This window comes from Mixophyes fleayi, chromosome 3, assembly GCF_038048845.1.
Source record: "Mixophyes fleayi isolate aMixFle1 chromosome 3, aMixFle1.hap1, whole genome shotgun sequence".
In the NCBI taxonomy this organism is placed as follows: Eukaryota; Metazoa; Chordata; class Amphibia; order Anura; family Limnodynastidae; genus Mixophyes; species Mixophyes fleayi.
Window position 1 is genome coordinate 235,604,489 of NC_134404.1, and position 13,272 is coordinate 235,617,760.

The 13,272-nt window shown below is 39.6% G+C and overlaps 1 protein-coding gene across 1 annotated transcript in view; it reads right to left on the bottom strand.

Annotated features, from left to right (window-relative positions):
* C3H6orf118 (chromosome 3 C6orf118 homolog) overlaps window positions 1-6,126 on the bottom strand; it is a 78,266-nt gene extending 72,140 nt beyond the window's left edge. Inside the window, exons 1-2 of the mRNA XM_075200683.1 lie at window positions 6,071-6,126; window positions 1,921-2,669 (exon numbers count right to left, since the gene is read on the bottom strand). Coding sequence (XP_075056784.1) covers window positions 1,921-2,619 — 699 coding nt within the window. The 5' untranslated portion in view covers window positions 2,620-2,669; window positions 6,071-6,126. The remainder of the gene's footprint in view (window positions 1-1,920; window positions 2,670-6,070) is intronic.
* Window positions 6,127-13,272: the final 7,146 nt, after the last annotated feature.

A 13,272-nucleotide genomic window follows, 5' to 3' on the forward strand; every position in this document is an offset into this window, starting at 1 on the left:
TATCATGGAGTAGAAAGTGGGTGTTAGAATGGCCTGCTCTCCTGGGAGTCTGGGAGACCTACCTAGAATTTAAGAGTCTCCCAGACATTCTGGGGGAGGATACCTGCCATACCTCCCTGATTTAGGCAGGACAGTCTCTATTTGTGGGCTCTGTCTCACTGTCCCGCTTGGGCCCAAAAGTTAGGAGGTACATGTATTGACAGCTACTCTGCTCGTGCCTCACGCACCTGCTGCTGGCTCGTGCTGCAATGAAAGATTATTTTATGGATAGGGAAGTAACTTTGATATGAGGTGAAATATGGTAGCACGCTGTAAGCGAGCGTTATCTAAATAATATTCTAACATTTAAGAGAAGGATATATAGTATAGGTCACATTCCTTTATGTAATATCAAGCATTGTAGGGGGAAGTATAGTTTCACTTAATGACCTTGCTTCTTGCTATATATAGATTTTAAAGCATCTTTTCATGAACAATAACTCAGAATCTTGTACTTCTTTCCTTGGCAGTGGCAGACACTATGCTTTAAATTAATACTATCACTTTTTCTATAATTATGTTAAATGTATTTATGAAATTAAAAAAAATATATATTTAAAAATTAAAATTCAGTTTAATTTTATATCAATTTTATAGGAATGCTCCAGCCTACACATAGACAGGTATCAACACTCCCATACTGCAAAAAGCTAAAGATAAAAAAGCAAGGAATTTATTCTAACTATTTTACAGCCTGGCCAGAAGTGGATAAGTAAGTAGGAGATAAAACAGTCAGAACATGTAAAACATGATTCAAAGATTTGTTTTAAAATAAATAGGATTACACAAATGAATGCTAATAAAGCTAGAGAGTTTTGTTAAAATCTATTTGTAATTTTCACTAGCGTTTGGATATGCTGCTTTTTAGTTACATTTTTGCAAACATTTTTTGTTCTATTTGATGCATTTCATGCATGTTAAATGTGTTGGAGAAGCATAGAGACATCAAAACACTAATAAAAATGCTAGCGTCAAACTTATTGTGTTTGACATGCATCTTCACTGGCCTCTTTTAACATCAAAAACACTATTAAGTACCAGGTCTGATGCTCTGCACACAAGCAGCAGCATTTTGCATGCACAATTTTCAGCTGCTTCAGTCTGATGTCCAGTTTAAGCTGTTGTTCAATAGGACATCAAAGGTGTACAGGAACTAAGATCACTGAACCAATGTCTGAGCAAGTTTCAGAATGATTTCCTCAAATTGAGTTTATTGGGAGCCTATCAGAAGTGTCCAATATGCTCCACAATATCTCTCTGGATAAATCCTATTACTTCATCTATAAGGTGACTGAAAAATGAATAGAAGATGTTTTTATCAGTTGGGAAACATGAATAAGTCTGTTTCTAATTCCAAAGGCAGCACAGCATTTATGAAAAAATATAGTTCCATGCGGATACTGGAAGAACACTGCAACAATGTAGTAGGTAAATAATTGTGGCATTCAGTTGTGTAGTTAAAGGGCCCCAGTGCAAAATCTCACATAGGGCCCTCTTCAGAACTTCATCTCTAATAACAACCACCACACCAACATTTTCCATAGCTGCCTGCCTTTCTAAGAACATTGGAATTATAACTTTTCCTGTAATTGCTATGCTTGTCATCGAGATGCTTGCATTGGCACAAGAAAAAGGAAATAAACAAGTAGCCCTGAGCCAATTAAGCATATTGCTATTACATCAGGACCCCCATGGAAACTGGATTGCTACTGCTACTATCCCTATTGCTGCGACACTGGTGCTATTTGATTTTGGTGACGGGCACCTCATAATAAAACCACGTGCAACATTAAGACGCTGCACAAACAGATCACCCATGTTCATATAACCAACTTTAATTTTGAAATAAGTGTTTGCATAATCATTTAAACATGTTCATACCTTTGCTAAATTATTTTCATAGTACTCAGAAGAAGCATTCTTGTAGAAATCTTTTGTAATATATTGCTTTTGAAGAATCTCTCTATCAAACTGTAAAAACATGTTGAACTGATCATATTTAGTTAGGCCAGTAAAGTAAGCCGGGACAAATTGGTATTTCTCTGTGTAACCCTGGGATGTTCTATTCCTTTCACAATTAAACTTCAGTAGTTTTAATTCAGGAAGCTCCAGCTCTTCCATCTGTGATGACGCTTTATGATGTGTGTGTTCTAGATTTTCCACGCATGTCCCCTCTGACTGAGATTCCAGAACAAGACTAGCAAACGGGGTGTTTATTGGTGTAGCTGGACCAGTTTGCTTTGTGACTGGAGAAAGTGCATACAATGATTTGGTCTTGGTATCCTCTTGAACTAAACTTGTCTCAAGTGTAAATTTTGTGAGCGCATCTTTCATTTTCTTGACCTTTTTATCTGTCTTAAGGGACAGTATGTGCTCTTTGTCTTTGTTAGGATGCAAGTTCTGTGGCTTTATTCCAGATTTCCAGAAGACCTTCTCTTCTCGACCTTGGGGCTTGAAAAGATGGTTATGATTTAGATGTCCACCTGTATAATCCCAGGAATCACCCTTATTTGCTCTTTCTATTCCATCCAAAATTTGGCTAAGTGGTACGATTTTAGCTTGTTGCTTAGTTTTTAACATAATAGCAATATATGTCTCAAATGTTGAAATGACTATATGCACCAGCAAATCTGGGGAAAAAACAAATATATGGTGTGATTTTATTGATGATACATAATGTAAAGAGAAGCTGAAAGTATTGCATAAGCAGCCCATGGAAATGAAATACTCCTCACCAATAACTGCAGTGTTACAATAAAATAAAAATACAGCAGAAATATTAACTGACACAGCACTTATTTATCTGTACCAAGGTGCTATAACTGCAAAGCATAACAATGTAAAAGTCTTTGTGACACTGGCATTGTATTTACAGTATAATATATGTATTTATTATTCTGAATTGCAATTGCACATTATAATGTAAACACAGATATCATTCTACTTACATCATTCTGATTATTTACAAATTTACATGAAAAGTTATTCAACGTTATAAATCAGTATGCTAACTTGGGAACTCTCAGGTTATGACCCAGACACTCGTGGTTTAGAAAAATCTGTGATTTTAAGGACTCAGCCTAGAAGTACTTACTCTGGGGTCTTCAAATGAACATTGAAATCTTTATTTTATGCCATAAAGAAAGCTGCAGAGCATAGGCTTTGTTTAGAGTGACCATAAATATACACTGGATTAATATGGCATACCCAACACTGCTGTGTAACTGTAATGTGGCTGCCAGTGACATCATGTGGTTTCTGTCAACACACCAGTGGGGCCTGGTACAAAATACTGTGGGCCGGCCTGCCTGGGCTTGTATGCCTGTGTAGTGTGTGCAGAGCAGGCGCACACTTAGGTGGAGAATTCCAATTGCCAGGAAACTCCCCTGTCCTGTCCATTACTCATTGACAGGCACTTCATTGCCAGGGATGCAAAGCTCTGTGACACGCTTATATATACATTATACATCTCGTCCTCTTCTTTCCTGGGGTGGGCAGCATGAGAGTGGGTAATAAAGAGAGAGACAGAAGAGTCTGCCTCTGACATCTACACAGCCTGATGGTAGAAGGTAAGTGTTGGGTAGGCCCTTTTGATGTAATAGGGGTGGAGGCTGGGTATTATTTTAATGGTAAGGGTGGGTAACAATCATTTATTAGTGGGCGGGAAATATTAAGTTATTTGTGGTTGGCAATTTATTTGTTGAGGAATATTTCATTTAATAGTGGGTCACAGTAATGAGTATTAATTTAAGGTGATGTGATGGCATTATTTAATTATATGGTGGTTTGGGGGAATATTAATTTAATGTGGAGCAGAGTTTAGGGAGAAGTGGGGCTAGTTTTTAATTGTGAATACCAATTATTTAATATTGGGAAAATAGTATTCCCAAGTAATAATTAAACCTATTTTTTTAATATTAAGGCTGTTTGGTGGAGAAGTGTGTAATTATTAAATGTTGGAAGCATTCATTTAATATTAAGGCATGTTGGGGTCTTATCTATTATTTCTGAATGCTATTAAATTAATGTCAGAGCTAGCAGGAAGGAAATAGGTCCGTTTATTAAATGTGAATGCTATTCATTTAATGTCAGCACTGGTTTCAGAAAGGGAGTCCTAATTATTAGGTACAATTGATTTAACATTGGGGCTTTTTGGGATGAGGGACGCCTAAATGGTTCAGTCACTGCTAAACTTTGACAAAAAGGGATAGGTACATAAAACATGCAAACAAAAATGCTAACTTTTTCCAAAGCAGCAGCAACGATCTTAGAACACAGCAACAACAGGTAGCCTCAAGAACAGATAGGAAAAATCAGCAAAGTCCACTAACTGTCCTGATTCTGGTGGGGCAGTGCTGATTTTGTGGGACTGTCCCATTCAGTCAGGCATTTGTCCCAACTGTAAGGATAGTTTGGATATATGTCCCAACCCAACTGTACTGCTAGTTAAGGGCCTCTGTGTGCACTACTGTTAAACACATGCAGTTTGCCCTTAATAAGCAGTACAGTATGGGAAAAATCCTGATTGAGTGGGACAGTCACACACAATTGGGACTGCCCTACCAGAATCAGGACAGTTGGCTAACATTGCCCCTGTATTTGAAGGGGATGGGAAGAGTTGGAGAGCAGAACAACACTGTCTCAAATGGTAGCCACATCCCTTACTTACACTCTGACAGTGAGACATGGAAATCCCCCTCTAGAAATTCTGCATTTTCCCCTGCAGTGTGTCAACTTATTTTTTACTTTTATAAAATTTAAAAATGGCCACCGGCAGGCTTCCTGCACATGCATGGGGGTGATGGGCTGGAGGCCCCACACAGCATAAATGTACAGCATTCAATTAATGCTTTGTGGCACATACACAATGCACATTTCCTCATAGTGGTAAAACCCGGTAATGATGGGCCCGATTCATTAAGGAACTTAGGCAAGTAATTGAGTATGTTTTCTGGACAAAACCATGTTGCAATGCAAGGGGTATAAATTAGTTTACTATTTTGCGCATAAGTTAAATACTGGCTGTTTTTTTCATGTAGCACACAAATATCAACTTTAAATTTCAGTGTACAAATAAGCCATCAAATATTTGTGTGCTACATGAAAAAAACAGCCAGTATTTAACTTATGTGCAAAATAATAAATTAATATGCACCCCTTGCATTGCAACATAGTTTTGTCCAGAAAACTTACTCAATTACTTGCCTAAGTTCCTTAACGAATAAGGCCTGATGTCACTAAGTCCCAAAGATGGGATGAGAGTAATATGGTCTGACAAGATAACCCAGATTAACTCATATTAGAAAATTAAAAATAGGTATATTTCTTTTAGTTTTCATTGGAAATATTGTCAACACACAACTTTAGCAATGTTAATATAGTTGCAGTGACCTATTAGTGGATGCACTGATCAAATAATACAAGCTAAAAAAAATAAATATGTTTATTTCTAGTTCAAATAACTTCCTTCTTAATACATTTAAGGGAATATTTTTCTGGGGAAACCTATTGTGCGAAAAAATAAGTAAAAGTATGTAAAAATATAGTTTTCTTTGCTTTTTTATTATCCCATTTTTCCCATATAATGATAACAAAATAAAAGCATATATAATTACAAATGCAACCAAAAAGCCACATTTTTCACAAAAAAAATCAAATAACTCAACTAGACAAATTAGCAAAGTTTCACCAGCACAACAATACTAAATTAATTTGTTCATGAAACTACAAGATAGTCCAGGTCATTTAGTAGCTAAACAATATGATATAATTACTGATTGCTTAGATATTGTAAAGCCAGGGTCAACTTGAATTTCAATGATACCAGATACATAGTTATTTCAAACACAGCAAAACAGTATTGTCGAGTGGAAATCTTTCAAAATATTCTCTATTTACACTTGTTTCGGATCCAGCATAAGGGACTGCATCCAACGTGCTATAGAACTGTCCAAGCAGAATAAAAAACAGTTTCAACAAACACTCATATAAACAATTATTTTACTGTTTACTATATATTTGCTGTACTTACTTCAGTCAGAAATAATCTTACACCTAGCATCCAGCCTGCAGCTGACTCACACCGTGTTACTTTGTAACAATGGGGTTGTCATGGTTATGAAATAAACAAGAGCTAGAGCTCTTGCTTTCGTGGTTACGATCTCATAAGTTCAGACTGTGCTTTAGCTGCACTATTCCAGGTCCATCCAGTATTCACAAAACATATATGTATTTTAGCTACATAGTCACATTAAAGAAGACACTGCTTTAACGTTGGTGCTGCTCAATATGAGACAGAAACAGAGGGCCTGAGTCATTAAGGCAAAAAAAGAGTAAATGTTCTCTTGGACAAACCATGTTACAATGCAAGGGGTGTAAATTAGTTTATTATTTTGCACATAAGTTAAATACTGGCTGTTTTCTTTATCTAGCACACAAATACTTGCTAGCTTTATTAGTACAATCAAATTTAAAGTTGATCTAGGACATGTCTTACCCAAACTATAAATCTGTCCCCACATTTTAAATTTACCTCCCCCTCCAATGCAACATGGTTTTGTTCAGGTGCAAATGTTACTCCTTTTTTATGCTTTGCTCTCCTTTATGACTCAGGCCCAGAATGTGTCAACCCTTTGTAAAACAAGATTTATTTAATGCAAAATTAATGTATTTTTTCTGTATTTATTTGTGGAAGTTTACAAACAAGTTTATATTTATCCCATTCCCAGTGTAGATTATAGATTCTCATGACCACAGATCCAACAGGGACAAACACAGGAATTGTAGAGGGGGCTTCCAAATGCTTGCCTGGGGAAGCCTATTTAACAAGCATTGAAATGGTGCTAGTATTGCAGCAATACCTGTTCTGCTATTTGTCAGTTCAGAAAGGAAGGAAGTGATTAAGATTTTTAAAATATGCTTTATTCTTTGAATAAGGCATTTTTTAATGCATGAAGGCTTTATAAATTTCATCTGCACCTGTGCAGATATCAAAAGGAGGTGAATTTTAGCACAGGAATGTTCAGGAAAGTTGGAACCTCTTTCCTTCTATTTTTTGTATAATATTTTATTGTTGGAGCAACACAATAAAACAATACATTGAACACGAAATGCTGTGTAATAGTCAGTAAGACCAGACATCAGCACAAAAAAATGCAAGAGCAGTCCTTGCCAATGAAGATGTAAACAAGAACAATAATTTGTAATGTGCGTGAAAGGCTGCTGAAAATCAGCCACAGAAAAAGGCAGCAGAACAATCAGACAGTTACAATACATAACTTAAATGCAGTGGCGGATCCTGGGTGGGGGGCGATCGGGGCATGATGATGATCAAAATGGATGAGGGCTGGGACCAATAAGGGTATGGGGCAGGGCCAACTGTGACTAGCCAATCAGAATGAACGAGTGCTGTGACTATGCTAAATTGCCCCCCTAAAACTAAAGACAAGGACCACCCCTTAAGCCCTTTAAACTAAACTGGGCTAACGTTCCAGGCGTGGCCAAAACCTGACAAACAGGCATAGGAGCACACCAGGCCAACCAAAGGTGAAAAAGCACAGCACATAAGGCATAACCAGGAGTGCGAAAGAGGTAACTGAATCAGAATTGATGAAAAAATGAATGCAAAAAGTGGAGGCATAGTACATATCAGGAGAACCAATTGGTTCAGTCTGGAGCTTCCAAAAGTATCGGAGGATTCTCCAGAAGCAATGGTGTTTCATACCAGGTAGTATGGTTGAAGCATAGATGAATGAGGTGCTGTGTAGAGCCTGGCAAACGGTTAATAAAGATTTCCCAAACTAAGAAGAGCTTTTCAGTATGAGAGTCTTTATACATCAATGTCTCCAGTCAGTCTATGCTGAACAAAAAGAATGGCTTATATGTAAATAAGGAAAGAAGGAGGCTGATAATAGATCCAATAGTGTAAAATACATTGTGGCTGGATCACTTATAAATTACTTATTGTATAAATTTATCTAAAGATAATAGCGCAGGGCGCCAATTTATATCATTGCAAATGTACTGATTTTTTTTATATATCATGTACTTTGGTATAGGAAATGTATTTATTTCTGAGGCATATGGCAGGGAATGAAATGTGTATTCTGTGACTGTCTGAAGGCAGGTAAGCTCATGTTGATTAGACCTTTTCATGTCAGTGTCCAACACATCCCTTAGCCTGAAGGCACAGGGGGGTAATTAAACTTATTAGGTTTCATATGTCTCTGGGACGGGGTGCAGGAAATCACAACGAGTTTTGGGAACTCACAGTATGACCATGTAATGTATTATGCCATTTGTACTTCTGGAGACCATTAGTCCCTTACATTAAACTGTCCGTATAAGGACACTTGAGCTAATACATAGTTGATGCGGTTGAAAAAAGACACCAGTCCATCAAGTTCAACCTATTTTGGATCTCCAGCGATCCTGCACTTATATTTGAAATTGATACAGAGTAAGCAAACGCCAATTTGTTTCAATTGTGAAAATCCCCCCAGCCCCAATATTGCAGTCCTATTTTTACCCTATATCCACTACTATCCTTCATTTTAATTAACGAACGTATCCCTGAATGCGCTTTTCCACTAAAAATTTGTCTAACCCTTTCTTAAACATATCTATTGAATCTGCCATCACAACCTTCCCTGGCAATGAATTCCATATCATGACTGCCCTTACTGTAAAGAACCCCTTCCTTTGCTGGTTGTGAAATTTCCTCCCCTCTAACCTTAGGGGGTGACCTCGTGTCCTGTGTATAGTCCTTAGGGTAAAAAGTTCCCATGAAAGTTCTCTGTATTGACCCTTAATGTATTTGTATTTGTAATAAACATCTCCTGCTTCAAGAGCCTGCTTGATGACCACTTCACTGTTATAATTCCTGTGACCTGCAGATAAGACCCAACTTTAATCCATTATCTGGCTGTTCTGAGGTTTGGACCCAGTGTGTAGTACCACCCAGAAGCTCTGGCCAGCGTGATAGGCCAGGGGGATACCATCCACAGCAACCCTGATCTACAGGAAAAGGTCAGGGTTACCAGCCCAAGTGCCCAATGAGGTGGTACACTAGCAGCGACAGTTACCCAGCTGGACGCAGTTCTGGATGACGCTAAGGAGTCCAGTGGTGGCAGCAGCTTAACCCCCTCCTGCCATGGTTAGAGGGCGCATTTGGGAGAAAGAAAGGGGACGGTGGCAAGGCAAGCCCATCCGATCCACAGCAACACAACAGAAAGGATAGGCCACATATGCCACCCTGTCACACCGTCCATCTCAGTATTCCACCTTCTCAGACATTTTTGACAATGTCCAATTTGAGATTTTCCCAACTCACCTACCCTGGAATTGCCCCATAGACTTCCAGCCTGGCAAGATTCCACCTTGAGCTCAAGTTTATTCCCTGTCTCTTCCCGAGACTCAGGCCATGGCTTAATATATCAAGGAAAACCTCCAATGTGGATTTAATCGGCCATCCATCTCACCTGCTGGGGCAGGGTTTTTCCTTCGTTTAAAAATAAAAATAAAAAATGGGTTCCTGTATAGACTACCATGGACTGAATGCCATCAAAATTAAGAACAGCTATCCCATTCCTTTGATAACTGAACTCTTCGATCGCACCACAGGAGCCAAAATCTTCACCAAATTAGATCTTCGGGTATCCTATAACCTTGTCAGAATTCGTGATGGAGACGAGTAAAAGACTGACTTCAACACATGTGACGGTAACTATGAATATCTTGTCATGCATTTGGGCTCTGAAATGCTCCTGTTTTGTTAAGATATTCCTCTATACCTGTGTAGTTGTCTATTTAGATGACATTCTCATCTTCTTCATGTGTCAAGTTCTCTCCACTCTTCTTAAGAGTCACCTTTTTTGTAAGTTGGAGAAATATTCCTTTGAAGCTACACAAAATCTCTTCATTGGCTACACTTCAGGTTCTGGGCTACAAATGGACCCTGAGAAAGTCCATGCAATCCTAGTCTGGTCCCTGCCATCCGCTCTTAAAACCATCCAACTTTTCCTATGAGTCGCAAGTTACTACTGACAATTCATTCAGGGCTATTCCACTTTGCTGGCTCCTATTGTGCTCTTACACAGAAAGGTGCCAATACCAAGAACTGGTCTCCAGAAGACCTGAGGGTATTCAACTTTCTCAAGAAAGACTTCGTCTTTCTCCTATCCTCAAACAACCAGATATCTCCCTGCCTTTCTTCTTTAAAGTTGATGCCTTCGCTGATGGTATAGGGCAGGAGTGACCAACCAGTGGAAGCCTAAAAGCCAAAAAATACCCATAGATACGTCAAAGAGCCAACTTTACCTTTTATATATGTGTGCATAACATAAACACAGTATAAACATGTGCATACATAACGCACACATACATTAAAAATATAACATAATTTACAGTATCTCGCTCAGTGAAAAATAAGATATCCAACATGTTCATCATAATAATAATAATAATAATATTATTCATCAACTCAGCTCTTACCTTGCTGCTGTGTCCAGCGGAGGAGGGTTCAAAGGGTACTCACAGGATCACGCTGCTTCTATATTGACAATCGCTGTGAAGTGAACTGTTGAAGTGGGGATAAAAATAAAATAAAAATAGCCAACATGCCTCTCAGATCTCTTCACATTCCCACCAGTCCTCACCACATGTCCCTTATAAACACATCAGCCTCTCCACATGCCATGAGATCTACCCACATGCCCCATACATGCCACTCAACCAAGCTACATGCCCCATACATGCAACTCAGCCTCCCCACATGCCATGGTCCTTACCCGCATTCCTCATACACCACATCAGACCACCCCACATGCCCCTTGTATACCATCAGACCTCACCAGATGCCCATTAGACTACCCCACTTGCCCCTTATATACAATTAGACCTCACCAGATGCCCCCCACATGCCCCTTATATAACACCAGACCTCACTAGGTGCCCATCAGACCACCCTAGATATGGCATAAGATACCCCACATGCCCATCAGCCTCCCCAATTTTATAAAATATAACATTACTATCCCTTACTTACCTTACACACAGCATACACAGCCTGGATCCCACAAAAAAAGGAAGGATGGAGAGTACTCTCCACTGTCTTCTCTCATCCTTCCCTGACTGGACTGATTACACCATGTGACTGTCGAAGTCGTATGATTGGATGAACAAAAGTATATTGGTTAATATTGTGTTACCATGCGATCGGTATGGCACGCTACACGTGGCATGGCGCGATCACGCAGTAAAATACGCACGCACACACTCGCACTACAACATTTAGTTATTTATATATTTCATATTTATATTGATTCCATTCCACAGTGATTTGTGAGCAGTATTTAGTTTATTATTAGTTTATATATTATGATTATATGTACACTTTAGTGTTATTTAAGGTTCAGGTTGTCATGTCTGGTATCATTTTAATCCCCTATTCATCAGCAGTTGTCCGATTGCTTCGCCGAAGAGATCGCACATTGCATACTCTAGTTAGCGATGTTAGGGAATAAATGTTTAAAGAAATACTGACTATAAAATGCTAATAGACTAGTTGTAACTGGATTCTTGGCAGGAAAGTCAGAGCACAACCCCTAGAGAGATGACCCCCACCTTTAGATATTTTGGTTTGAACTGGCCTATGACCTGCAGCACTCTGGACTTTCCTGATACCTGGACCAATAGAAGCAAGCCACACCATCTGCATTGTTTTCACTGTAGCACTGAGTGTATATAATACAGCTCTAACTGGCACTGGCCTCAGTCTTCTCTGACCACAGTATTCTGGAGTGAAGTACTGTACGCTGGTACCAGTGGGAGCGCAGTTCGCGCAAGCGAGTGCAGCGGTATGTATGTATCTTTTGGTATTGGCTGTACTGTATTATAATTATGTATTGAACTGCTAAATTTTTCATCTGCTAAAAAAAATTACTTTGTGCTTTGGAAACACAATACAAATCGCTTGGGCAATGCTTATATGAAAACGATAGAATTACTTTAATATGACCTCCCTGCATTGTGCAGAGGAGGTCACATGACCAGAGAGTTGCACTTCCTGAGGACTGAACTGCTCCTGCTGGCATCTGGAGCAACGGAGCGCTGGCAGGGGACTGATCTGTCCCTGCAAGCATCAGCCGCATGTGAGCGCTAAAAGAGCCGCATGTGGCTTGGGAGCCATGGGTTGGCCACCCCTGGTATAGGGGCTGTTCTCTCTCAAAAGTCTAACTTTAACAAACTGCATCCATGTGCCTTCTGCTCACGTAAACTTCTCCCAGAACAGTGTTATTACACCATCAAGGATAAGGAGCTACTGGTCATGAAACCGGTTCTCGGTTCACGATATCTCCTGGAAGGTGAATACCCTGTTACCATCTTCACGGACCACAAAAATCTCCTATATTTTCAGACCGCTCAGTGTTTAAACCCCCATCAGGCTCATTGGTATTTCTTCTTCTCACAGTTTAATCTTCATATAACCTTTAAACTTTATCATAAAGAACAAAAAAAGCTTATGCCCTATCCCAGGCTTTTGATTCTGCCCAAGATTTCGAAGGGCATTCTAACCATCCCATTTTGGATCCCAAATACCTCCTCTCCTCCTCTTTAGCTCCATACACCGTCCCACCGTCCCTTTCTTTGTTGGTTTCATGAATCCCGTTTCTTCGGTCATACTGGTTTTTTTAAGACTGCAGAACTCATTTCCAGGGACTACTGGTGGCCTACTCTTCGACCAGAGGCTAGAGTCTGTGTGGCGGCGTGTAATACTTGCGCATAGCATAAGTCTTTTCGTCATATTCCTTCAGGTATTCCAGAGGTGGAACAAGCAAGCTGTGGGCCTCGGTGCAGGGAGGAGGGAATCAACCTCCCCCACCTATGCATCTGCCATTCACCGGGCCCCGTTATCTCTATGGGCACTGGTGCACTGCACCAGCTGCATCAATGGTAGTTCCAGCAATGGGGTACTCTGCTTCCACTTCCTGTGTCAACCAAACTGTGGTAGTATGGACATCACTTTTTCCAGCAAAATGTTCACCACAATCTGGGTAGTTGCTGGCCAGTTTTCTAAGGTGGCCCTTTTCATCGCTCTCATTAGTGTCCTGTCTTCTCTAGTATTGGCTCACCTTTTCATAAACAAAATTTTCCGCCTTCACGGCTGATCCCGTCAAGATTGTGTCAGACCATGGAGTCCAGTTCACATCCAAATTTTGGCAAGCTCTTTGTAAA